We start from the raw sequence: 27,076 nt of genomic DNA, 5'->3' as shown, positions 1-27,076 counted from the left end.
CTTTTTTGCTGCATTAGCCGTAGCGCTCGTATACAACCCCCGCGACCGCGGCTTCGCTTTCGTCCCCCGCCCTACTCCTGACTTGGGGAGAGTTGTGCCGCGACCAGATTCCCCCTCACCCGTTGCTGCGTCTTGCGATCGAGATCGACCTGTCGTCCACCACACCCCGCCCACCGTACCGCACCACCAGCGATGGCTATCACGATCCCGGAGCTGGACGAGATCGTCCGCTCCTTCTACGAGGGCCGTGGAGAACAGGTGCGCTGCGGTTTTCTGCCCCGGCTCTGTCTGAGATTTTTGGCCGAGGCTGACCGATGATTCTCCCAATATAGCAAAAGCAAGCGCAAGCTACGCTTAACCAGGTACGCGACCAACAACCGCCCGCCCATGAAGCATAATCTCAGCCTCTAACTCGATTCTTTTTGCAGTTCAAGGAAGACCAAGATTCCTGGCTCCTTGTCGACAAGATTCTCGCCGAAGCGACCTACCCCCAAACGAAGTGTATGTTGGGCCTGAACCACTGAGACGGCAGGGTGCAAAATAGCTGACGATTTTAGTCTTGGGATTGCAGGTGCTCGACAATGTCATTATGACGAGATGGAAGGTCCTCCCAAGAGACCAGTGTCAAGGTTTGTGGTCTCGCATCTTTTACTCCCACACTCCCACTGACATGTTCAGGAATCCGCAACTTCGTCGTGCAGTTCATTATCCAGTGTTCCAGCTCCGAAGAGTCCATGAAGGAGCAGAAAACCCTCCTCAACAAGCTCAACCTCGTTCTCATCTCGATCCTGAAGCAAGAATGGCCTCACAACTGGCCCACATTTATCAACGAAATCATCACTTCATGCCACTCCAGTCTGTCCATTTGCGAGAACAACATGGTCATTCTGCGCCTGCTGTCCGAGGAGGTTTTCGACTATTCTGCCGAGCAAATGACATCAACCAAGACCCGGAATCTGAAGACTACCATGTGCGCCGAGTTTTCCCAAATCTTCACTCTCTGCCAGGAGGTCCTGAACACCGCCGACCAGCCGAGCCTGGTCAAGGCCACCCTCGAGACATTATTGCGCTTCTGCAACTGGATCCCCCTCGGCTACATCTTCGAGACGCCCCTCATCGACACCCTGCGTACACGGTTTTTGCCCGTCCCCGAGTTCCGAAATGTCGCCCTGCAGTGTTTGACCGAGATTGGCGGTCTACAAACCGGTGGGCCTGGCCAGCCTAATTCGTACGACGAGCAACTGGTCAAGATGTTCACCGAGGTGCTAACAACCATCGCCACCATCATTCCCATTAGCCTCGACCTCAAGTCGACATATCCCCAAAGTAACTCCAGAGACCAAGAGTTCATTCAGAACCTGGCTCTGTTTCTGTGCAATTTCTTCGGCATGCACCTGAACGTGAGACCAGTCTTCCCGGCTGCTGTTGTTGTGTCGACGCTAACAGCTTGCAGCTGATCGAGAACTTGCCTAATCGGGACTTCCTTACTCACGGTCATTATTACCTAATTCGCATATCCCAGATCGACGACCGCGAGATCTTCAAGATCTGTCTCGACTACTGGCTGAAGCTTGTCAACGAGCTCTACGATGAGATGCAGCAGCTCCCCATGACCGAGCTCAACCCCCTGATGGGCATGGCCGGTGGCATGTCCGGAGCTGGCGCGCCAAACCCGTCGCTGCTCAATAACTACCCTCTCCGCAAGCACAAGTACAACGAGGTCCTGTCCAACCTTCGCACCGTTATGATCGAGAAGATGGTGCGTCCCGAGGAGGTTCTGATTGTCGAAAACGATGAGGGAGAAATCGTCCGCGAGTTTGTCAAGGAGAGCGACACGGTACAGCTTTACAAGACCATAAGAGAATGCTTGGTGTATCTGACGCACTTGGACGTCGTGGACACCGAGAACATCATGACGGAGAAGCTTGCCCGCCAGGTCGATGGCAGTGAGTGGTCATGGCATAATTGCAACGTTCTCTGCTGGGCCATTGGTTCGATTTCCCTGGCCATGAACGAAGAGACCGAGAAGCGGTTCCTCGTCACCGTTATCAAGGATCTCCTGGGTCTTACCGAGATGAAGCGTGGCAAGGATAACAAGGCCGTCGTCGCCTCCAACATCATGTACATTGTTGGACAATACCCCCGGTTCTTGAAGGCTCACTGGAAGTTCCTTAAGACTGTCGTCAACAAGCTCTTCGAGTTCATGCACGAGTCGCATGAGGGTATGTCTCGCTCACTGTTGTACATCGATCTGATACTGACTCCTCGCAGGTGTCCAAGACATGGCTTGCGATACTTTCATCAAGATCGCGAGGCAATGTCGCCGCCACTTCGTTGCTCTGCAGCCGAGCGAGCAGGAGCCCTTCATCGAGGAGATCGTTCGTAACATGCACAAGATTACTTGCGATCTCTCGCCTCAGCAAGTGCACACTTTCTACGAGGCCTGCGGATACATGGTAGCTGCCCAGGGCAACAAGCACCAGCAGGAGCGTCTGCTCAGCGACCTGATGGCCATTCCAAATGCGGCGTGGGATGAGATTATCAAGCAGGCCCGGGTCAATCCTGTCATTCTTCAGGACGCCGAGACGATCAAGGTTATCGGCAACATCATGAAGACCAACGTCTCAGCCTGCACATCGATCGGCCCGTACTTTTACCCCCAGATTGGTCGCATCTTCCTCGACATGCTCCAAATGTACCGTGCCACCAGTGAACTAATCTCCGAGGCGGTCCAAAAGCAGGGTGGGTTTGCACATTTTGCCTCATAAACAAAATTATTGCTAAATATTTTCACAGGCGAGATCGCAACCAAGATGCCGCATGTCCGTGGACTGCGCACCATCAAGAAGGAGATTCTCAAGCTCGTTGAGACGTACGTTGAGAAGGCCGAGGATCTGCAATCTGTGCGCCAGCAGATGGTGCCACCCCTGCTGGAGTCCATCCTCATCGACTACAACCGCAACGTGCCGGGAGCCCGTGACGCCGAAGTCCTCAAGGCCATGTCTGCCATTATCACCAAATTGTCCACTTTGATGGAGGACCAGGTCCCGAACATCATGGAGAACGTCTTTGAGTGCACTCTGGACATGATTAACAAGGACTTCTCCGAGTTCCCCGAGCACCGCGTTGAGTTCTTCAACCTTCTTCGGGCAATCAACCTTCACTGCTTCCCCGCGCTGTTGAAGCTCGACAACCGCCAGTTCAAGTTCGTGATCGACTCGTGCTCGTGGGCATTCAAGCACGACAACCGCGATGTGGAGGCTGCCGGACTTAACATGTGCTTGGAGCTTATCAACAACATTGCGGAGAAGACTGATGTGCAGACGGCCAACGCCTTCTTCCAGCAGTTCTTCATTACCATCCTGCAGGATGTCTTCTTCGTGCTCACCGACAACGACCACAAGGCTGGTTTCAAGACGCAGTCTATGGTTCTGATGAGGATGTTCTACTTTGTGGAGCCTGCCGACAGTAGCGCGCCCAAGATCCAGGGCCCGATCTACAGTCCCGACCAGGCGGCGGCTGGTACCTCGAACAAGGAGTTCCTTGCTAACTTCGTGGCCAATCTGCTTCGTGGTGCCTTCCCCAACCTGCAACCGTAAGTACCAGTTGATTAGTGGCGCATGACAAGTGCTAATTGGATATATAGCGCTCAAATCCAGACGTTCGTCGAGGGCCTGTTCACGTTGAACACCCAGTACGACAAGTTCCGCCTCAACCTACGTGACTTCCTCATCTCCCTGAAGGAATTCGCCGGCGACAACGCGGAACTGTTCCAGGTTGAGAAGGAGCAACAGGAGCGGGATGCCAAGGCGGCGGACCTCGAGCGCCGTGGCAAGGTTGGCGGTCTGCTGAAGCCTTCCGAGCTCGAGGATGACGAGTTGTGACTTGCTCAAGAGTTGCGAACTGAGTATGCCCCAAAAAGAAACCTCGAAAGCGCAGACAATGCGACGAGGGATTCCAAGGGGCAGGACATTTTCGATGAGTGGGAGCTCTACGGGCTCTGACCAGAAGCCATGCGTCACGGACTAGAGCACGACTCGCCAATCCCTGGCTCTGCGGCCCACACCCGCCCGCTCATTCTGTAGTGATACCATGGATAGATGACATGACGATTGCAGGATAACCTTTCGCCGCTTTGAGGCCCCCTGGCGTTGACACAGACGGGGCCGATTTTATTTCATTTCATTCATCTGGCAACGGAAAATGGTGAGGAGGGTGACTCGGTGCCGAGTCTTTTCTCTCCCTGGAGAGGATTGGATCTGGGAGCCCACCCTGAGGCGAGCGGAGGGAATGATGAAGGGAGGAGGAATCAATCAAAACAAAAGCTATACATGCAGCCAAGGCGAGACACCCATCTTAGTGGTAGAAAGCTTCTTATGTGGGCAAATCAACAGATAGATAACACGTCTTTCGTGCATCCACGTCCTTCGCCTGGCCTCATGATACACTTTTGAGCCTCTGTGTCTCTCACTGTAGCTCAGAAATTTGATACAACTTGAAAAGACATGAATGTGTAACTGCAGCAGCACGGGCAATAAGGTTAGTGACAATGTAACAAGTTCATCTTGCAGTCCGCCAAGGTTGCTACAGGCTTTGAGTATTTGCCGGCATTTAAGAATCTATCGTAGGTTCCGGCTGTCACGATTCAGTCCGCCACATGCATCCTCGGCCGATTCAAGCAACACATGATGAAAATATCGATATGGGATGGCGGAGTTTCTCAAAGGATATTTAATTGACGGTGCATGTAAGCACGACATTAACACCTCCGGGTTGACGGTGATGGAGAGGCTTGTCCCGAGTACGCAGAAACGGCAATTAATTTGTGGGGTCAGCAACACAAAACAACCAATCATGGTACGTTATTCGCACATCCCACCTACAATCTTTTTTTTTCTGCCGTTCGCCTTCGACGCTGTGCTGCCGGAGTGAGAGACTCACTACCCCCTCAGTAAGTCTCATCAGTGTCCACATTATCGTCGTCCACAATGGCCCGAATAAGCCTTCGTCACGGTCTTGACAGAGACGTGTACCAAATTGTGAAGAAGCTGGAGGACGAGAGGGACGGAGAGTGGCAGGCAAAAAAGTCAAGGGACAGGGACGGTGGTGCAAAGAGAAAGAGGCCGCCACGGCTGACGGTGACGGCGATCTACGAATCAATTAAAAAGTCGAACTCGAGCCTTGGCCGACAAAAGAGGAAACCACTGGAAGACGCCATCGAAAGGGTGTTGGACTTTCGCCGAGAAGAAGAGGCTGAATCTGAGGACAGTGACGACCTCTTGGAGCAGGCTGAGGAATACAAGGTGGGTTTCCCCTTCTTCACTCGATGTTTCCTTTCTGACCCCTTGCCGTAGCCAGAAGATCGGTTTCTTCTCAACAGACAAATGACGAAGCACTGGAACGTTGCTCCGGCGGTGCCCACTGCCCAGGGGGCGGACGGCAAGAGCACCAAGAAACGCCGCATCTCACCCGAGCCCGAAGCCGCCAACGGCAACGGCACCGGCACCGGTAATGTGAGCGACGCCTCTGCCATCGTTTCCAAGGCGGCCAAGTCCAAGAGCGGCGACGTGTCAGAGACTCCAGCGGTCATCACGAAGAAGGCGCTCAAGCCGAGCAAGTACGGCCCCGAGCAGATCCCGCCTGGCTCGGTCGTCCTGGGCGGCGTCCGGGGGATCATAGAAGAGCTGCAACGGTACGTCTTTGCGCGCACGCGGAAGCCAGAGGATTTCGCGTGCTTTGGAGAGCAGCCTATGGGAATTCTCATCTCGGGGCCTCCGGGAACGGGCAAGCAGTCCCTTGTGCGATCACTGTCGTGGAGGACGAGGACTCCTGTCATCTCACTCGGGCGGTACCTGAGTGAGACGCGATCGCCCGAGAAAGTGAGCAAAATCTTCACCGACGTGCTGGACGAGGCGAAGAAGGTTGCGCCATGCGTCGTTGTCTTCGACCACATGGACGAGTACATGACCAAGTCGGGCAACAGTCACAGCGAATTTGACCACGAGGTCATTTCACAACTAAAGCTGGGTCTTCGGCGTTTGAGAGAATGGGAACGCGAGGGCCTCCGAGTGGTCATCGTGGGCACGACGAGCAAACTCGAGCTGGTCGACCCTACCCTGCGGAGACCAGACTACTTCGCCCAGACCATCACAGTCAAGGTGCCCAACACGGACGCCAGAGAAGAGATTTTCAAAGCCCTGACAAGGGACCTCGACATACCGTCAGAGGTCGACTTCCAGGCCCTGGCGGTCCGCACGCACGGCTTCGTCGGCGACGACATCCGCGCCGTGATCCAAGTCGCGAACCGCAAGGCCAGCGATCGCTTCATGGACATTGAGCAGGCGCGCGCCAAGAACACCATCCAGGCCGAGAGGATGGAGACCTCGGACGACGCCCCTTGGGACCGCGACCTCGAGGACGCCTGCCTGTGGTACGACTACATCGAGCACCCTTCCTACACGGAGCCGACCCGCGTGCACGTCAGCCAGCAAGACTTTGTCGACGCCATCGCCGAGCACACCCCTTACATGCGCCGCGAAGGCTTCAGCTCCATCCCCAGCACCTCCTGGTCCGAGGTCGGCGCCCTGCACTCCGTCCGCGCCGCGTTCCAGGTCTCCATCGTCCGGCGCATCAAGGAGCCCCTCCTCTTCCAAAAGTTTGGCAAGCAGCGACCCGCCGGCGTGCTCCTCTTCGGGCCCCCCGGCTGCGGAAAGACGCTCGTCGCAAAGGCAGTCGCCAACGACGCGCAGGCCAGCTTCATCCTCATCAAGGGCCCCGAGCTGCTCAACAAGTACGTGGGCGAGTCGGAGCGCGCAATCCGCGAGCTCTTTACCCGCGCGAAATCCTGCGCGCCCTGCATCCTCTTCTTTGACGAGATGGACTCGCTGGTGCCCAAGAGGGAGAATACCACCACCGAGGCAGGCGCCCGCGTCGTCAACGCGCTACTTGCGGAGCTCGACGGCGCGGGGGACAGGGGCGAGGTCTACGTCATTGGCACCAGTAACCGGCCCGACATGATTGACCCGGCCATCCTCCGCCCGGGACGCCTCGACAAGCTATTGTTTGTCGACCTGCCTACCGAAGACGAGCGCGTCGATATTTTGCGTACCATTGTGCGCAACGGCATCGGCGGGGGCGTGCAGGAGGGCGAGGACGCCGTGGACGTTGAGGCGATCGCGCGCGACAAGCGGTGCGCCGGCTTCAGCGGTGCGGATCTGTACGGGCTGTACAAGAATGCTCTGGACGAGTGTGTTTTGAGGTACGAGGGCGGCGAGCCGGCGTTGACGAGGGAGGACTGGGAGGCCGCGCTGAGCAAGACGAAGCCTAGTGTGCCGAATCCGGAGACGTATAGGAGGTTGGCGGCCAAGTTGCATCATCAAACGTAGGGAGGGCTGGATATAGACTGATAGAGAAACGTTGACCTTGTCTATTTTGTTGCTATACTTGTTGTTCTCGTTGTCGGGTGTGTGTCTGGCGTCTCCGGAATCATCGGGCTCATTTCATGGATATCCGTCCACACAGTCAGGAACTTGAGAAAGGCGAACAAGAGGTGAATAGAGGTTGTATGCTTTTTTAGCTCTGCCGCTGTCAGAGAATCAGGAGATTATCCCGCCGGCGAGAGGGAGAGGAGTGAAAAGAATATGTTTCCCTGCAGGTTGAATCAGAACTTATCTACCTAGGTCATCAACATGCGTCTACGTATGGACGAGCGAACCGCCAACCCTCTTCCTGCCTTTCTTGTCTCAAATCCATAACTTTTCATTGAGCGTTGCATTCAAAGCGCAGTGAACAAGAGGCCGAGGTTGGCTTCACTCGCTAGAACTTGGGATATGGAAATGAAGGAGGCAAGCAGCAAAACTCCTTCCACGTGATGACTAAACCAGATGCTTTCCAAATATTTTTCTTCTCTCCTAGCCTTGCATCACTTTTACTGAGAATATCTTCTATCTTTCAAGGAGGGAACGGAGGTCTTATTTGTTTTACCTGTGGTCTACATTTCATGAAGGAGCAAGGAGCGAACACCATCGCCAGATCACCAAATGCGTTCAAAAAACACCAGCGACAGATTCAAAATCTACTCACCTCGGCGCCAAGCCACTAGGTCATCTACACTTCAGACGCTTCTCATACCTTCCCTCATGGAGCTCTTCCTTATGGACCTTTGCGAGTGGCGGGGAAGGGTGGTGTGCCTGCTTATTCCGCCAGACCAGTCTGCTGGTCTGCACCTGCCCTCCGAATATGCGAATATGATCAAACAGAGCGGGACATGCTGGTGGGTCGAAATGTATCAGAACCAAGTGAGACACCATATAATCAGTCAAATCTCCATACGATATGACTGATTTCTTCGGTGATTGATACTAGTTATTAAATGAGACCTTGATGGGCATACCTCTGCACCCTCAACCAGGCATAGCTTCTGTCTCGATACCAGGATATCAAATAGGCTACAGATGCTAGTATATAGAATTCAAGCAGATGGCAACTCAATGACGTAAAGCATCAGGAGGCCGAGATTCGAGACGATGTCCAGCCCTTCACCTTAGAGCTGGGCCGAGATCGCGTCCTGTGAAGGTGCATAAAGCAAGGGCAATGTCGACGATAGCTTCAGTTGCACATCGTCGTGTGATTTTCTATAGATCAGCTGTGCTATAGGCTCGACAATATTGTGCAAACTCTCACACATACTCTTCTTTCCCCTCAACCCTATGCTGTGGAAGATAGTTTCCAAAGGGCGGAAGTATATAAAAGGGATAGAAAGATGGACACCCATACCTAGAAGCCATGCCTGCAAGACTTCTCTCGAAAACACCTGGACTATTCAAAATTTAGATGCAAGACACTTGTTTCCATGATCGTTTTGCGTATTCTAGCTGCTTATGCATCCAAATCGCATCTTTGCCTTTGGCATTTTGCCCAAGAACAACAGGAGCTTCAGGGTGGAGCGCACGTCCACTGACAGCTATTATTCGTACCGGCCGGACGCTCCCAAGACGTATTCGTGTCTGAGCTGGGAATCTCACACCCAGACCTCCGTCCCAAAAGGCTTGACTGAACGACAAGACGACATTCAACTGAAAAAGAAGTTGGAGAAAGTCCTTATGCTGACACGACGATGGTGTGATTGGATCAAGACTCACTGACCACTGAGAGTGGAGAAGTGACAGTCGTCCACATGAGTCGGGCATGCAGAAGTTATGCTTTTTTTCTTTATGCTTGCAGCTTGCCCAGCGACCACCAGCTCGAGCCGCCAATGTCCGTGACCTCAAAAGTTGCTGTTTTTGACAATTGGCCGATCCTCTTCCGTCGGACGTTCCTGACACTCGGTACAGGATGGACCTACCTATGACGAAGTTGCCAGGACAAGGTATCGACCCCTGGCGAGTCATCTGACTGGCTGAAGGGGACAGAGTGGCCGCACTACTGCACACTTGAGTAAGCAAGTTTCCGGGCACCTCCGGCCAGAGGCGCTCTAGGTTGACATCATGGATACGGTAGTGATTTGCAGGCACCGCAAGATGATGGACGGGTGGGATTTTTTTTGTTTCGCACAATAAAAGTGTTGTATTACAACGTCTGAAAGGGGAGAATTTTCCAGAGAAAATGGGCATCGAGTGAGCCCCCAAGTACACTGTTCTAAAGTGGTCTATTGGTACAAATCGCAAATCGCCAGTTCGTCTAATGCAATCCTATCGTTACACATCAATCCGTCTATTTGGTGGAGTCCTTGAGGAAGCTGCGCGATGGTTAGTGAATGAGTCTGAGGGGTTTCATCGAGTTTGGGTCAACGTACGCAATCAGGTCGTTGCGGTCCTTCTCCTTCTTGAGACCGCCAAACGCCATCTTGGTGCCGGGAATGTACTTCTTGGGGTTCTCGAGGTACTCGAACTGTGAGAAGGGTCATGGTTAGCAAGCAGGTTCAGGTTGTCGTGAGGTGAACGGGTTGAAGGCTGCCTACCAGAGTCTGGTCGTTCCACTCGATGCCCTTCTTCTTGTTGGCGTCGGTGTAGGAGTAGCCCTCAACGGAGCCAGTCTTGCGGCCCCAAAGGCCGTGAAGAGCAGGGCCGATCTTGTTGCCGCCGTCGGCATCGACGGTGTGGCACTGAGCGCAACGGGTCTTGAAGAGGGTAGCACCCTTCTTGGCGTCACCTAATTCCTCAAGGTCAGTCACTGATATAGGACGTGATGTGTGCATTCCGCGACGGTCCGTTTTCGCTTTGATTGAGAGTCCCGATGAAGCCGGGCCGCGTTATCATGAACGTGTTCGTTGCGTCGCAGCGAGCGATCCTTGCCGATGCCTGCCCATGCCTCTCACTCATCGACCCCTGTTTTTTGCCCCATCAAGCGAAATGCCAGGAAATTGGCGCAAGACGTCGGAGGTGCTCAGAGAAACGAATCGTTCAAGATGGACGTGTCGCATAGGGTCAGATCGAGGCCGAGTTGGCCCGCGAGGCAGTTCCGATTCGTTCCAGACTCAGCGAGGGCGACGTCGCTGCTCAATGGCTCGTGGCGGAATGAAGCGCTCGGGAGGGACAATCATCGGGATCCGCCAAGCATAGCGAACACGGACGGAGAGGGCGCGTGAGGTGAGAACTTACCACCAGCCATTTTGATAGTCTATAGGATAATTAAAAGATTTTGAAAAGGGGTATCAGGCAGAAGGTGCAAAAGAGAAATGTCTTTTGCAGGTCGTCAAATAGGTCGTTGGTCTGTAGATGATTGAGAGTGGAATGGAGGAGAAGGAAGAGGGAAAGAAAAACTTTTAGGATCGGATCGGGCCAGGTGAAAAAAAAAAAGACGAGACGACAGTACGCAAAAGGCTATCCGATTTTAATTATGACAACACCCGGCGGGAAAGGCACCTGGCCTGGCGCACGCCGCACCACCCAGACAACGTACCCAGCACAAGGGCCAAAAAAGCCTGGAATGGCTCGCTGACTTGGGTGCCGCGGCGCACAAGCCACACGGTGTGGCGACGCGACCGCCAATCAGGTATGCAGCATTGGTCAGAAGGTGATGGGTCCGGGGTCGCTACCCGGGCAAAACCGGATACTATTGCGGAAGAACGCTTTCTCCGCTGCGCCTCGGTGTTTTGGAGACCAATCTTGCAGGCTTTTTGGCAGGTCAACGACTCGACCAACGGGGCGGCGCGGCGGGCCAGCGGGGACCTTTGTCGGCTTCCTTTCCTGCCATTAGCTTTTCTTCTTCTCCTACTTGCTCTCTGTCACCAAGAGAGTCTGCCATCCCGTTCGCCGAGCTTCGACTGGGGTTCCCAAATCTACCCCTATCGATGTTTTCTGACCTCTTCCACCTCGGCGTCGGTTTATCCCAGATCCCGAAGTGTCAATCTTGCAGGCACATCAATGGAGTGTTAATGTTGCTGCCGCTGTGGCCATCGTGATCGTCAATTGAAGTGGGCAGGGGTGACCGCGTACGAACCAGGTACGTACTGTGCATGTACCCGGATGTGCGACGGGGGTAGTTCGGCGACCCTTTAGCTTCCATTCTCTCATCATAGCTGCATAGCTCCACTATAACTTCTTTGCGCAGAGAAATTCTTCTGGAGCTTCGATTTTTCCAGCCCCGACCGATCCTACCGGCGCGCACCTGATGATCCCGTTGATCCGTGCCAGAGCCTCAATGACGGCGTGAGACATAAGCCTGAACTCCGAAAGTCTAAAACATCGCCCGTCCAGGTGACCTACTTTTCTCTGCCCCTTCCACCGCCTTTTGCGAGTCGGCAGACATCGGCGAGGCAGTTAGTTGTAGGGTCCTGCACCTTTTGCCGCCGCTGCTCGATAGTGGCGAACCACGACATCAATGACGACTTCGGCCACGACCCTCCTCCCCAGGTTCCTCCTCCCGGCTTTGAGCCCCATGTGGCGCGTAGCAGCGACCTCGACCGGCCGGCCGGCCGCAACGGCGGCTTCGGCGGCGCTCCGCCGGAACGCGGTGTGGACGATTCGATACGCCTCGTCCAAGCCGACAAAGGCTACTCAGAAAGGACCCCTCATCCTCGAGAAGCCGGCCAAATTCAACCCGCCCTCGCACGGCACGCGGTTGCCCAAGAACAGTGGCCCAAAGCACTATGGCGGCCCGCTCAGCGGCCAGGAAGTGCGCGCCCAGCGCACGCGCGAGTATCCCGGCATGATGGCTCCTGAGGGGACGTGGGCGCATTGGTTCTTCAACAGCCGCAAAGTCCACCTCTTCATCTCCTTGGTGAGTAGAACCTGGTGTTCCCTCTCGAATGGAACCCACACATTCGTACCGTCACTTATTGGGCCACCGGATGAGCTAACATTAAAACTTTCAGGGAACACTGACAACGCTGGCCATCTCGACGTTGATCCTCAACTTTTCGCAGACATCCCCGTTCAAGCACCTCCTCCCCCCCGCGTCCGAGTTCTGGAGCAGCCCAATTGCGTTCATCCGCACGTGGGCTCACGTACTGCAGCTCCACGAGCGCGACCGCAACGAGAAGGCCATTGCCATGCACTCGCGCCATACTGACGACGTCGCGAAGCGCCAGTACTACCGCAAGGTCCACGGATTGGATAAGGAGAATCCCATTGCGAACTTCCTCGGCATGAAGGAGGAGTCAGAGGAGGACAAGGCCGCTGCCGCTGCGGCAGTCGAGGCTTCGCCCGTAGCTGGAAACGCCGAGGCGATTGCACCCGCAGAGAACGAGCAGAAGAAGAAGTGGTTTGGCATCTTCTGAAAAAAAGAGGCCCATCTCTGTTTAAGATGTGACAGGGATGAGACGCTATTTTGTAATATACCCTTACCGAACCATATACAACACGACGTTCCAAACCAGAACCACCAATTGGTATCATGACTTTTGTCTTTCCATTGCCATCCTGATATGTCGCAAACGTAAAAACCGAAATCCAGTCCCGGAAACAACTAGGCCAGCTCCACCGCGGCAATGGCCTCCAGCACCTCATCTGCGACGCCTCCCTTCTCCAGGACCTTGGAGATCATCCCCTCGATTACGTGCACCTTGATACCTCCTATAGGCGGCTTCCAAACGCCCTCCGCCGCCTGGCCCTGCGCAGCCGGCGGAGCCGGCGGTGCCTTTGACGGTGTGCCAGCGAGGACAGTGGCCGGGTTCACCGAGTTGGGCACGCCGGGCGCTGTCAGTCGCGAAGGCGGGTCAACCGTCCGCACGGAGAGCAGCTTCAGCTGGCGACCGTCCACGTCCATACCGCCAGCCACAGCTGCGGTCTTCTCCTCGGCAACCGAAACTGCCAGCGCCGACTCCGCCACGGCGAGCTCCTCGCGCGCGGGGTCGAAAATGACGTTACCGCCGATGGCGATGACGAGCAGTGTTATGGGCGGCCGCGAGCCGACGACCGGCGCGCTGCCGTCGCGCGGGTACAGAAACGTGGAGGCCTCCCAGTCGTCGTCGAACATGGGGTCTTCGTCGCCCTCTGACTTGAGGCGCGGGAGGCGGGTTGCGAGGAGCGCGAGGTGAGTTGTGAGTGATAGGAGGGGGAGGGGGTAGGACAGGGGCGGGGAGATGAGGAGGATCTGTTGAAAAATCTATTAGCTTCTGGCTCTAAAAGACGGTATGCCGTAGGGGAGGGGGGGTTTGACAAACATCTAGGTAGAGCTTCCAGTGGAACCGACTGTTAATCCGCAACTTCTTGGTGAACTCCCCGTCGGCCAGCAGCGCTTCGCTGAGCATGTTGGCGAGGAACACGGTCGCGGCGTCGTCCTCTCTAGAGGCCGGGATCTCAACTGTCATCTCGAGCCAGTCATTGTTGCCCTTGATCTCCTCTTTCTTGGCTGCTGAGTCTACGTCTTTCCTCTTCTCTGCCGCATCTTCGCTGTCTGCGTCTGCGCCGAACGGGCTGCTCGTCTTCTCGATCTCTGCCTTTACGCCAACGATGGCCTCCGTTCCGTCGGAGAAGCAAATGCGCGCGCTACCATTGGTGCCTGGAAGAATGCCCGTCTCCGCGGTGAGAGGGCGGAACTGGTTTGACTTGCGGCCGTCTGGGCGGATGGGCGGCGTGAGGGAGAGGGTAGAGTGCAGGTAGGCGAGCTCTGCCGGGGAGAGCAGAACCTGCTGTGCAGACGCCATTGCTTCTCTGGCGCGATGTGTTCGTTCCTGATCACAGAGTTGGGGATGGCGCTCGCGGTTCGTGTAGCTATGAGTGAGCTTCAACCTAATCGGCGGTTCGTCTAGTGGTCGCGGTTCGGGGAGCTCGAATTTTCGGGCGGGATGTGGTCGCAAAAAGTTGGTAGGATTTGGACGTCGCCCGAGCAAAGTCAAAGGAAGCAGGGGTTTTTTGATGGTGGGGTCCGCGGGGTGTGGGGCCGACCGGCGCGAGCTGTCCGGATCGGTGTCTTGTGGCGTTGGATGTGGCTTAAACGGACATCTGTGGTCAACGGCTTCGCACGTATCCAGCTTTACAAGTCCAGGCGCTTGCCTCTAACATTTCTCATACGCATTCCGTATCGTGATGCATATAAGTCTAGCCGGCTGCATCGTGTTTGGCGCTCAGGGAGGCTTTGGAAGACCAGGTCAGGAAGGAGAGAGACAAGAAAATTATAGCAGTTGGCTTCTAAACAAACTATGGAGGTCTTCATCTTCACCGTCTCAAACTCTGTATAAAACATACGTGACCGTTTTAACACGCAATCTTCTGAGTGATAGAGTCCCGGGAAATAGACAAGATCGGGGCTATGGAGATGGGCATCAACTGTTGCTTCTTCCGCCGCCACGCTTCTGCTTGCAAGCCCTTTCTCCCAGTTTAATGCTTCAGTCACACTCCGGCGATTGGTTTCATGTGTTCAGGCCGAGTTGAGACTGAAAGCTCCATTTTCAAAGCCACCTGTTCGGGCATGCCAGATTCGGGCATAAGACTGTGAATACTATGAGAGTCTTGAATGGAAGCACCTCATTTTGCTTACAGGCTATGATTCAAAATTGACTGTCAGAATTCTCAGAAGTGAAACGAAAACCTGTTCATACGTTGATTGTATGTGGAGCCATTGCTTAGGTTCTCCGATACTGGCACGATATCATGAACTCATTGACTCGCTTTACCCGTAATGAAGCCTCTCGAGAATTGTACGTGCTATTCAAACTATAGCTTCTATACGGAGGGTCTGTACTTGAAACGATGCACTTGACTTTCTTATAAAGTGTGTTAGACGAAATGGGGAAATATGTTGACAAGCGTGACCGTAGTCTAGAGCTTGTGGAAAATCCATCCTCGTATTCCTCACGTACAGCCCTCTGCAACCTATTCCAAAGTCTATAAAAGTCACGCATACTATTCATGTCTCTCTCAGGCTTCCTATAATCAACTCTATCTCTTATTTTTCAGCTCGATCATATCATTAAGTATCCCTGTCCAATACTTCATCTAAGAAAACCTGTTTACTGCAGCTGGGACCTCGGTCAAGATGCCCCGAGTTTGGGTCCTCATAGGAGATTCCAGGTCGTAGTGGCCAAGAGATTCAACAAACTTTTTCTTCCGAAGAGATTCGATTGCAATAAATGCGAATACAATCATCGACGAGAATCTTCCTATCCCTGTATTGACCGTGAAAACAAGACTTTCTGCACCATCATACGGGTAGAGTGTGCGTGTTCAGCTGTGAAATAACCTTGTGGACTTTTTTCCTTTCATCCGACTATACGATGAAGGGCTTTGTGACGTGGCCAGATTCCTATTCACATGACTAGAGGTGGAAGAACATGGTGTTTCTGGCCCATAGTGCATCTAGTATCTGGTGAGGTCATGGCGATGAAGGCTAAACCTCTTGATAACGCTGTTGATACATTCATCTAGTAATAAAAAATGAGAGATAGGGAGACCCTATCCAGAGAGCCTCAGCCAGCTACATCGACATTACTAACAACGGCATCCGTATAGTTGCTAACGCTGAATTGCGGGCTTTCGATGGCTCGGTGGCAACATCGAGATAGTTGATGCGACTTGAATGGGATTTCGAAAAGGTTGACCACTGCCTGAACAATCTGCCAGAAGCTCAAGTTCTGTGTATATCCAGTGTGAGGGGGAAGCCCCTACGCAATGGAATAGCATTACGCACCTCATAGCAATCATCGAAGAGGTATTCGAAGGGATGATATCGACATCGAGGCGGTCATGGCAGAGAGAGGGGCGGAAGCGGCATTAGTAGAGGGCAAGGCCCATGGAGATATTTCGGCTCAGGCAGGACTTCGCTGCTCCCCTTGCGGAGCAGCTATTTGTCCTAAAGTATAATACGGTCCTGATATTTTTTACATTCCTACGGAGTAGCAGGGAGCCCCTTTTCGATCCTTAGTCATGCGGAAAAGTAAACAGATATCATGAGATCCCAAGATTACCGTGTAGGAGGTTAACAGGAAACTCTTGCACGTTTGGGTGGCTTAAGCCGATGAAGCGGAGGAGGCCTGCGGTGATTGTAGAGGGATCGGACGTTCTTTAGGGCTGGCTGAGACATGAAGTCTGGATCTAAGCAGAGGCGCTGTCTTTAGTTGAGAGTTGGAGGTGTGCAGGACAGATTACATATCTAGGGGGGAGTTGAATTGTGACATGGCTGGTTTAGAGATTGATGGGTATGTTATATGGAGCAAATTGCAATAGCAACGGCCTTCTTGATAGCGATAACCTCTTACGGGCCTCTCAATAACCGCGACTCGGGGCAGCATGTGTGAAGTTTTGTCCCCGTCTAGACCTCTGAGGTACTGCTAGTATCCGTAATAAGACAGTTGTAAGGATTTGGATATGTTCCTTTCAACTAGTTGTAGACTTGAACCCAATAATCCAAGCTCGCAGAGCTGTTTGAAATATTCTGAACCGGGTATTGTTCTGCGAAACAAGTGGAATGATCAACTAGTGTAGCATGAAGCGAGCAGAAGGCTGCTAATTATGGCACAGATGTGCGCCCAATTTACATCGTCTCGTGAAGCTATCTTGAAACACCCAACGACAAACCCAGGCTACAATTCAAAGCCTCCGAGATGTTACAGGAGCCCCCTGCACTCATTTACATCTCAATGCCCTCTTCAATCTGGTCACTTTCGTGAATCGCAAAGACGGCGAGGAAATTGAGAAGCCATCTAAGGGTTGTGATGATGTATCGTCCGAGTGAGAAGTGTAGTCTGCAGGAAAGACTAGTTCAAAAGTTCCATCATACACCAAGTCAGCCACCGAACAATATTCTGACGTCTGCAGCCGACGCATATGATTTCCAGAACACACTGAGCCAAGCCCCTTGCTAGAAAAACGGAACGCATAGATCACAACAAGTCCAAGCTGGATCACGAAACCTGCCCGTATCTTTTCTCCAAGCGCAAATTCAGCCACCGGAGACACCTGCAGCTCAACATTTGTATGAACAAATTGCAAGAATCTCCCGTATCCCGCATAAACCGGCTCCACCGGCTCCGGCTCGATACAACACTTCAGTCACGGCCCGGCTATGGGGCTTATCATCACGGCGACAACAACCCCAAGCCCGTCCGAGCCCCCCCGTCGATCAGACAACCTCGTCTGTGCCTCTCTCTACCACAAAACCTCATTCGTAGGTGTTCACATCAGACACAGCGCATTGGCTCGGCACACAGACCCCCCGTATCTCGCATCCTCCTCGGCGTCGTACCGCTCGACCCCGAATCCCCCGGCCATACTTTTGTTAACGTTCACCCATGGCCGCCAGGACACCCGCAGCTCCCGAAACCGCCCGGCCGGAGCACTTTCCCCTCCTAGTGGACCTCCCTTCCCGAACCTTCCAGCCATCAAGCTCCATTGCGCAAAGGATGACGGAAAAAAGAAGCTCAAACCTCAACTCTGCTTCTGAAACGAGCCCTATGCTCGTACAACAGTCAGAATGAAAGGAGATGCGATGAGGGATTTTCAACCTCGTTTAGCTCCTCTCGGGCTCGTGTTGAGCACGCATGCCCGTTTGTGTGAAAACAACGGACTACTCAACCTTTCAACTACCCGAAAGTCTAACCTTGCATGTTGTGATTCTTACACATGAGCTTCCTCACACCTTCAACATTGAGAAAAAGCTTGCCCCGAAAATAGCGCGTCAAGGAAAGTATCGCCATAGCGGTTAAAGAACCCCAACCAAGAGTTTTGATCCTTCTATGGAGTTCCAGATGTGCTGAGAGCGGAAAGGCTGGCCACTTTTGGCCCCCTATCCTCACTACACCCCCCTCAAAGCATCAAAATGTCAGATTCCCGTCGCCACTTACCACCGCAGGAAAAGGAGAAAAAACTTTCAGTGTTCCATTCTCATCCAAATCCAAGGGTCCATGTCCCGCGCCGCTGGATGGCGTTGCCTTCGCGATCACGACACGATAAACTTTCACGGCCCTGCCCGCAACACCCCTCTCCCCTGGCATGTACGGACATACGCTCCTCCTTTGGCTCAAGCAACCGATTCCTGCTATCAGTAGTGTACGCTTTCCCGCCGAGGTAGCATTGGGGGCCGTTGAAGAAAAAAAGAGCGAAGAAAAGAGCACGTAGCCAGGGTGTTTAATGTGTCGATAGCATATACCTAGTAGATAGATAGGACTTGCCGTGGTGTTGCATTGCAGATGTTCAGATACCAGAACCCCCACACACGCATTACCTTATGGGGCAACCCATCCGCCCGCTCATATCCGGTTTTGCCGCCCACATCGCGACAAAAGCCTGATCGGTGGTATCATTCGGCCTCGGTGATCTGCAACCTACGTTGGCAGCAGTAGCAGTATCCGTAAACGATTCCACTGTGTCCCCCCGCTCTCCACCGCGGCCAATCCCCCCAGACGGACAGCGCCGCGAGGCGTACAAGCTACCCGTAGTGTAGAGAGCGATTGCGCGCCCGGCTGGTCCGCCGATCATGGCTAACAGACTCTGCCCTAAGATTGCGTCTGTAGTGCCGCCCCACCCCCTCCCGGGTCCGCAAAACAGACTTCCAGCTTTCCGCTGGCGTTTGCGCTGGCCGGCGCCGTCGCCGAGGACGGCAGTGATGTGCGTGATTCTTCAACCAAGCCGCGGGGTGCGCCAGATCAACCAACAGAGACAGACAAAGGAATCAACGGCCGCTGAAGGATTCTTGGGGAGAGAGACGCAAAGAGACTACCCACGTCTTTTTTTTCGAGATAAGATTGATGGAGCAGCCGAATTTGCCATCTGCCATCCAAGCCATAGTCTTGGCTCCGGTTCGACGCTACCATATGTTGGTTTGGAAATCTTTGAGACAAGGTGATGAGATAGAGACTTGCAGAATCAGTCTATGGACGGGCATGGACAATTCGTAGTGCGGCGCCTGTCTCGCGCGCGCTTGCGTGCTGGACCCCAATCTATCGAGGCCGACCTTTCCATATTGCGTCCCCGAGTCAGTGTGACGACGAGGGGTGCTGAAAGAGGCCCGAATAAAGCCCTGTGCCCCCCCCCCCCCCCTTTGATAGTAGATCATCGGCCTACGCCTTGCTAGATCGAAAAGGAGGACCCCTCGGATCGACGAATCGATGCTGATGGTGGATTAGAAAAAAAAGTTGAGAAAAAAAATCTCCCCAGGGCTGTCAAGGGTCTTGCTTTCTTTCTGCCTTCACATGTGTCCTGGCGACGATCCAAGCCAACGCTACCGAGCCTTGGGCAGCAGCGCCGCCGCAGATGGAGCTTTGTTTTTTGACGTGTCTAAACAAGACCGGTCGAATCCAGGGATGCGGACAAGCAATGGACGATCCCATCTACTCTCAACCATCACCCTCCCCCTTCACCCATTCCCACTAAACCAAACGTCGGCGCCGGCTCCCGTGGTGCCGAGCTAAATAAAAAAAATCTGCACCGGTCATTCGGGCAGCCAGGCCTCGTCCCAACACTAGACGACTCCATCGTGTATAGATTCTTGTTCGAGGCCTGGCTGAGGCCTTGCTGAGGCCTTGCTCGATGGCTCTAGAAATCCTGGGGAGAGCTAGCTCGGCTAGATTGAGCTACTGCGCTGCTAGTGATTGCTTCAGTACGTAAAACATGGCAAAGACACAGCCCAAGTGGACTGCAAAAGGAAAAGCATCGTCGACTAAGTTTCTTGTTTAGTGGACGGTCCAAGGATGAATCCTTCATGACGGGACACTAAAAAACTGTACTATGGTAGTCATTTGTGCAGACTTACATAAAAGGCGTGTGTCTATCAATGCTGGCTTGTGCTGGGCTGTCCTTGCTCTGTAGCGTGGGGTGCGTGGCACGTGTGGGTACTCGGCGTCCTCGGATTACGCACCCCTAGTCTACATTCACTCCACGGAGTCCGGAGCGGGCTGGCGGCGTCCGGGAGAGAGAGAGGTTGGGGGGCGCCTTGGCCTGTGGAGCCAGGCCGCTGCGGTGCTTTCCCTGTCGCCGGTGCTGGCCGGCTCTCCCCGGCCTGTGACGGCGATCGAAGCAGACCTAAAGACAACGCATCGCCAGATCCACCTGGGCTTGCTCTTGCTCGGCACAGAGGCCGTCAAGTCCGTGTGGTCTGTACTATTGTACCTATGGTCTGTCAGGCAAAAGGTGGAATTATGGGGACATCGGGAGAGTCACGGGTCTAAACTTTTGAGGGAGATTGATTGGGGGGAGGGGCGTAGGCCGTCACAGAGCAAACAAATCCACAGGCAGGCACACTGCCAAGCTTTGTTTCTACTATGCATGTTCACTAGGTACTAGGTATGGTAGTCAATGGACTTGGAAACCTCAGGTTCCAATTCCCCAGTTATGCTCCAGCCCTGTGAAGCATCCAGACTCTTCATCGACCGCCGGCCTGGCTTAGGTAAGTATGCCTCCGTCGTTTCAAGACGCCCGGTGGGGGATTTGGATGCTACCGTGGCAAGCGTGGTCGTCCGCGATAGTGCGCTCTTTTTGGTTCCAACAGGTCCAGACTCTTGCGTTTCCACAGAAGAAGGTATTTCCTGTGACGGGGGATCCGCAGGGGAAACCAGGAACCGGTGACGCAGCACAAGATGCGCATAGAGACGTCGCACAGCATCAAGACCGTACAGGAACTAGAGCCCACTTCAGCTCCGTCTGGTTCGCAAACGCAAGTGATGGAGCCTCGCTACCGTGATTCTTTGAGAAGCGAGAAGATGCTGTGGATGATTATGGCATGACTGGAACGAGAGGGTCTCTCGTACCTTCACCTACGTTCCCCCCGGTCGCAGTGTAGGGAACCACCTCTGCTCCCACCCCCATCCAGGTACGCATCACGAGATGCGCACTACGGAGGAATAAACGCCAGTTAGTGCATCGAGGGACGTCTTTTGGTGGGTACGATGACAAGAGAAACATGTACTCCGCAATACCTAGCATTGTTTCGACGGCGCTTGGTCTAGACCGGAAACATAGGGCACAACTTGTCACGACCAGCGTGTCGAAGATATTGATTGCAACGAGTCCCACACTACGTGATATCACAACAGAGGCCCATGGTCGCACGCCATGCAGAACACGCTGGGCCGAGACTCGACGTGATGGCATCAACGTTAAGGGCTGGACAGTGAAACAGCAGGTCTCGGCGATTGGACTGTACAACGCACAAAAGAGCAGAGTGCAGCTCAATTTAGACAAAACAAACCCAGACGTTGTTGACTTGGAGGCCGCATTATCCAGCGATATCTGTACGGATACACATGCACGATTGCAGTTGCACGATTGCACACGCAAAGTTCCCACTAGTTGCATGTTTGTGGGCGGAGTTTCTGCTCCCATTTCGAAACTTTGTTTTATTCCTTTCCCCCCCCCCCTCCATTGGAATGGGGAATGTGCGCCATGTTTCGCTTTGAACAAGTTAATCAAGGCGTTGCATAACGTTGTAGATTGCTTATTGCTCTGTTTGCTTTAGAGCATAAACGAAAAGACCGACAAAGCTACTACTTACTACGGTTCCTTACCTCCACCGGGCATTCGAAAAAGCAAGAGGGTTGCACAGCCTCAGTCGAAATGTGCAACGCATCCTTGACTTGACGGAGAGAAATAGCGGCGGGCAAACAGAGTTGCAAGGTTATCAGCGACCCAGCGACCCAGAGCCCTTGGAAGTCGAGACAAGGAGAGGATGAGTCAACGTCAGCAAGCCAGGACGTCACCTAGCTGCCAAGGCAGAGAGAGGCTACCAAACCCAAGGTAGATACTTGGGCCATGGCTATGGTGTACCTGAATGTCAACAGGGAACGCTAGCCGGAGAACCGAAAATAGGCCCCCCAAAAGAATGCGAAGAAAGTTGGAACCGGGTCCCGAGGCCCAGTACGGTACCTTGCTTTGTCGGAAACGAAGTTACAAAGTACCTCTCCATGAAGCTGAGCGAGGAAGTTAATGGCAAGAGAAATCTCGAGGATCACGAGGATCCAATCTGCCCGTTCCACCAAATGGAAGAAAAAAACAGTCACCCGGATAGGGAGCCGAGACGATGGAAAAGGAGAAATAAAAAAAAAAGTGGACGAAACCCGCAAAATAGAAGAGTCACAGCTTCACATGGTAAGAAAATTTGCAGCACCCAAAAAAAAAACCAAAAAAACCTGCAAGGGGAATAGCTTCTGTTCTCTGCGCCCCTCCCAGTTGGACCCAGCGCCGCGGCATCCCGCGTTGACAGCTCCGAGAACCCTGTCTCTAATCCCGCCTATCCGCCCCTCCCTTAGCTTTTTCTTGGTTTCGTCGTTTCCAATTCTTTCCATTTGGCACCGCTCTTCAGGCAAGGTACCTCACAGAGTATCCGTATCTTAACCTACCAAGGGAACCGGGCAATGGTCGGACATTTCAATTAGTTTACCCCTGTGGTCTCGCATTTGTGAAATGCAAGCCCGCGCGAACTCGTCTCCAGCGCCTTGGTGCAAAAACCCCGAGCTGTACTGTGTTCAAAGGTCACAAGAATCTGGATCATGGTCAAGATCAAAGATGGAGAGGGACTCCTTCCTAAACGGGGTATGGCGTCGTCTGCCTCTTGCTTGTGCCACACTCACGCAGGTTTACACATCCATCTTTTGCATATTCCTAGTCTTTTGGTGCGTGCATGGCATTGTACGCACATCTTGCTTGCTTTTTTCGCCCGTGGGTTGGCAAAATGCCATATTTTCTAATTAGCATTCCACCCCTTGATCGAAGAATGTCTCTAAGCCGGGGGGGGGGCGTCCCCCTCCTTCTCCTTCTGCCACCTTATTTACGGATATATGTAGATGCATTCGTAGCGATACCAGTAGGCCCCCCCACGCACGCCATAAAAAGTCTTGATTTCTTATGTCTCGATCCAGCTAGACGGTCCATACACCCACTCACCCAATGCTTCCCGTGTGAGTCCGCATTCCAACGGGCTGCTTATGGCCTCGTAAGCTCAGCCAAGATACAGAATTTTCAAGTCATTTCATCATCATCACCATTGTCATCATCGATAACCCGCCCTGCCGGAGTGCCTCGTTCCCAGTTGTGAACATGTCTCTCCATCAGAGTCAAGTCAGCCTTGTACCGACGAACCGGGAAGGACCGCCGGTATATCCCAAAGGCTCAGCGCAGTAACACGAACGGTCCGAGACTTCTTCGTTTTCCTCTAGACACACCACTACTGCGTACACTGCGCACATTGCCGTGAACATGAATTGAAACGTCGTGTCGTATCTGTACATGGTACGGATACATTGTGTACATAATTGACGAGAAAAGTTTTTTCCGTCCTCCTTTCCTCCTGATCCCCCCCACACACACTCTCTCTCTGTCTCTTCGTCGCGCCTTGTGAACAGACGTCTGAGGCATGAGGGAATAGTTTACTCAACGGTACTCTGTAACTTCGCCTGGCGTGAGATGGCATGATCCCCCCCCTTGGTTCGCCATTTCCGACATCCAAGATCATTATTGCGTCGACGACGCGCGCCCCCCATCCCTACCCACGCCGGCGTCGTACAACGTGACAGAGTTTTCCCTTTGATCCAGAAGTAGGCACTTCATCATTTGGCACCAGAAACCCCCCTCGAACCCTTGAAAATTTCATCAGCCCAGACCGGAGCCTGCACGAGCCTCTTTCTCTCTCAACACTTCCCATGCCGTACCCTCAAACAGAGAGAGGCTTCCCACCTAGCACCTAGATACGGACATTATGCCTAACTTCGTACCTAGGTTTGTAGTCGACTGCCCAGCCTTGCCCTGCCTGGCCTCCTGCCCTAGGGGCTGGCTCACTGTACACTAGGTAGGGCAAACGTTGACCCCAAGAAAAGAACGACCCATGCCCGGGAGATCTTCCCCGTGGCTCCACCCACGCCAGCTTCTTTCCCTGAGCTTCTCAGGCTGAGGCAGGGTACCTTAGGTAGAGAGGGAGGGGCATGGATGGAATGGACAAAGGTACGGATACCGACCTACCTAACCTATAATGTCTCCCACCGGCACATCCCGCACCCCGGTGCCGGCTAACACTATTCGAGGAGCTCTGGGCGTGTGCGATAACGCACGCACCTACCTATGAGTGCCTTGGGCACAAAACACACACCCACACATCTCTCTCACTCGTAATGCTGCGCATTGTATCCGTTCGAATATAAAAAAAGAATTTGCAAGGGAAAAAAAAATTTCACGACAGGGCGCGCATTGGTGAACTTGCACTACCATCGATACACTTACACTCTCTCAACTCATCGATTATCAAATGGCCCAAAAGGCCATGTTTCAGCCTACTAGCCTCGTCAGCCGGGTTCGTGTCTTGTCTTGCACTTTCAAAACCTAATACGCGAGGGGAAAAAAAAAATCTCTTCACCAATGTATCTACCAGCCGGATTTGCTGAGTTTCGAGCTTCGAGCTACAAGCACAAAATAACAACGGCAAGCCCTGTGCCCTAGCCCCGGCTCTCCCTCTGGAATGCCAGGCTCGTAAGGCTCACCAACCGTCGTGACACATTACCCTCCCAAGCCGCTCGTGTTGCTAGCTAGCTCCTAGCTATCCCTCTTGTCCTGGGGTAAGCTTCCTGATTTACACACGACCGGCCCGCAACGCTTGTGTGGCTCTCTGCCCAACACGCACCGATACGACGGGAATCAGGCCATCAGCGAACAACTCCTCCACGCAGGCTTGACTGTATAGTCTCAGTCTCAGTCTCATCCACTTCTCTCGGGGGTCCGTGAGCCCGCAATGGGATTAGTGGTACGCAAGCCCACTGGAGGAACTGTCTCGCTCCAGCTGCAACCTGCCGAAGCCTTCGCTTCGAGAATTTTCACAAGAGAGATCCACATCCTTACCGGTGAAGCACAAGTTCCCACGTCCCGTCAGGCCGAGAGGGGCCGTTTTCTAATCTTGAGGCTTCAACGACGTGGGGAGGGACGGAAAATATGCATATGCCAATATGACACGTCGCCAGCATGGATGACGGGCATCAAAGACGAGGAAAAAGAAAGGGGCAGAAAAAAAATTGGGTGAAAAGAAGAAAAAAACCTTTCTCATCCCTTCCGGTGCGTCTGGTTCCCGCATAGCAGCCCATTCACTGGACGTAGGCTGGCTCCGGCTCCAGCTCCTAATACCGTAGACGAGGAAGACAAAATCATCAGATCATTTGAAGTACGGGGTCAATGACAAGCTGAATCGGTGATCTGAAGCCAAACGAGGCGGGGAATTTCCCCCGCTCCCTGCTGCTTCCCAGCAAGCGGGCCGCGGAACGACGGCGGGCGGATACGATCTGTCTTTCTTTCACAAGTGAGATTGTGAACAAGCCCAGTCGGGGAAGACCCAGTCGGGGGAAGATGTGACCGTTCCATCGGAAGCGGGAAAGCCCAGCATTCATCGCTCCGAGATCGAACCATTGTCTGACCAGGCCGGGACGACACTCCCTCCGACGACGGCCAAGGTGAAGAGACACAAGAGGAGCCGATTACGGATGAAACGGAGCCAGGCCAGACGACGCGAGGGGGTCAATGTTGGAAATGGGAAACAACACTTCTCGCTGTCCCAACAAAAAGCCTTGGGGCGGCCCGTGTCAGTGTGCAAATCTGTCTGCCCATTTGCAATTGCTGACAGTGAGCGGCAACGGCATGAGGCAATTACAATGCGGCGAGGCATCGCCCCGATTGGCAACGAGGCCTGAAAAGTGCAATTAATTAGTGCGGTGGCCTGGGTTGTTCAGGAACCAAACAAGATTTTGGCTGCGACTCACCCCGGATAATTGCAAAACGTCTGGACCGTTCTAGCAAGCATATGATTCGGCCTGATGTTGGGTCAAAGTCAACAAAGTCAACCGAGGTGGGTGAAACGAGAGCCGCCCGAGATTCGACGACTTGTGAACGTGTCTATTTTTGACTGGCAAATTGCTGACGCATCTCCAGTATTCGGCCTTTTTCTCCCGTACCTTTTCCCACACAGCACGGCATTCAAGCTTCGTCAAAGGCTGCTTGGAGCATTGGTTGGAACTTTGGACACGAATATAGAGGGTCTCGTTGTTTGAACCTCGTTTGCCGTGGCTGCCCGGGAAGCTTTGGGTTCGGCTCAACCCCTTGTCCCGTCCTCCGTCCCAGAAACTTTCAACGCCATTGCCTTGGGACGGGTTCCCGCCAAATGTGCCCTGCGTTCACCTAAGGTGCGGGTATTTCTCAGAGAGGTTCCTTGCAACGATGCCGGACACGGGACGAGGCACGGCACAAGTTTGTCTCAGATTCCTCCTTAGCAGCCGTGGCCTAGACAGCAGAACAACGACACACCTGGGACAACTGATCTGTTCGCTGCTGCTGCTCTTCCTGTCAGCGTTTCCGCTGATAATGCTTGGCCACCAAGCGTCTGACCTTGCCGTGTGTCACGGGCCTGCGTAGTCTTCTTCCCAGGGACCTGGAATGCCGTGCTCTTCAGATCAGTCCAGACTGGAAGATGAAACCGGTGTCCGTAAGGTAAGAGGACATGGAAGCTTGACGTCATTGTCGGCTTGCCGTGGTTCAAGGGGGAAATCGTATTACGTGAGCCAACCCAGAGCTCTCGACGATGGGGCGTGGCCGACGAGCATATGAGAGAGTCCCACCCGAGTTCGGAACGCACTGATGAGAGCAGCCTCTTTCGCCCGGTCCTAGACAACAGTCTCCATGTTTCCATTCAATCCTATTACCTAAGTTGTCCGTACATAGTCCTCCGTACACTCGTGAGA

At 53.6% G+C, this 27,076-nt stretch overlaps 5 protein-coding genes across 5 annotated transcripts; 3 read left to right on the top strand and 2 right to left on the bottom strand.

The window, feature by feature from the left end:
- Nucleotides 1–192: 192 nt before the first annotated feature.
- CORC01_04340 (uncharacterized protein) lies at nt 193–3,884 on the top strand (the record flags this gene model as incomplete). Its single annotated transcript, XM_022615988.1, has 9 exons — nt 193–258; nt 333–362; nt 429–501; nt 558–629; nt 679–1,400; nt 1,454–2,222; nt 2,272–2,742; nt 2,797–3,595; nt 3,647–3,884. 9 exons carry the CDS (start codon nt 193–195, stop codon nt 3,882–3,884), a joined length of 3,240 nt encoding a protein of 1,079 aa, XP_022477503.1.
- Nucleotides 3,885–4,988: 1,104 nt separating this feature from the next.
- Nucleotides 4,989–7,385, top strand: CORC01_04339 (ATPase; the record flags this gene model as incomplete). Its single annotated transcript, XM_022615987.1, has 2 exons — nt 4,989–5,303; nt 5,355–7,385. 2 exons carry the CDS (start codon nt 4,989–4,991, stop codon nt 7,383–7,385), a joined length of 2,346 nt encoding a protein of 781 aa, XP_022477502.1.
- Nucleotides 7,386–9,711: 2,326 nt separating this feature from the next.
- On the bottom strand, nt 9,712–10,195 carry CORC01_04338 (cytochrome c; the record flags this gene model as incomplete). The annotated part of the gene is made up of 3 exons (XM_022615986.1): nt 9,712–9,736; nt 9,794–9,888; nt 9,959–10,195. 3 exons carry the CDS (start codon nt 10,193–10,195, stop codon nt 9,712–9,714), a joined length of 357 nt encoding a protein of 118 aa, XP_022477501.1.
- A 1,625-nt stretch (nt 10,196–11,820) lies between these two features.
- On the top strand, nt 11,821–12,718 carry CORC01_04337 (uncharacterized protein; the record flags this gene model as incomplete). The annotated part of the gene is made up of 2 exons (XM_022615985.1): nt 11,821–12,219; nt 12,314–12,718. The coding sequence occupies 2 exons, from the start codon at nt 11,821–11,823 to the stop codon at nt 12,716–12,718; spliced, it is 804 nt and encodes a 267-aa protein (XP_022477500.1).
- Nucleotides 12,719–12,906: 188 nt separating this feature from the next.
- Nucleotides 12,907–14,383, bottom strand: CORC01_04336 (3' exoribonuclease family protein; the record flags this gene model as incomplete). Its single annotated transcript, XM_022615984.1, has 2 exons — nt 12,907–13,533; nt 13,604–14,383. Coding segments are annotated over 2 exons (1,407 nt in total), but the record flags the coding sequence as incomplete, so codon positions are not given.
- Between the last annotated feature and the right edge of the window lie 12,693 nt (nt 14,384–27,076).

Source organism: Colletotrichum orchidophilum (genome assembly GCF_001831195.1).
Source record: "Colletotrichum orchidophilum strain IMI 309357 chromosome Unknown Scaffold_28.1, whole genome shotgun sequence".
In the NCBI taxonomy this organism is placed as follows: domain Eukaryota; kingdom Fungi; phylum Ascomycota; class Sordariomycetes; order Glomerellales; family Glomerellaceae; genus Colletotrichum; species Colletotrichum orchidophilum.
Note: the sequence above shows the minus strand (reverse complement) of the source record. Positions and strands in the feature narration are given on the sequence as shown.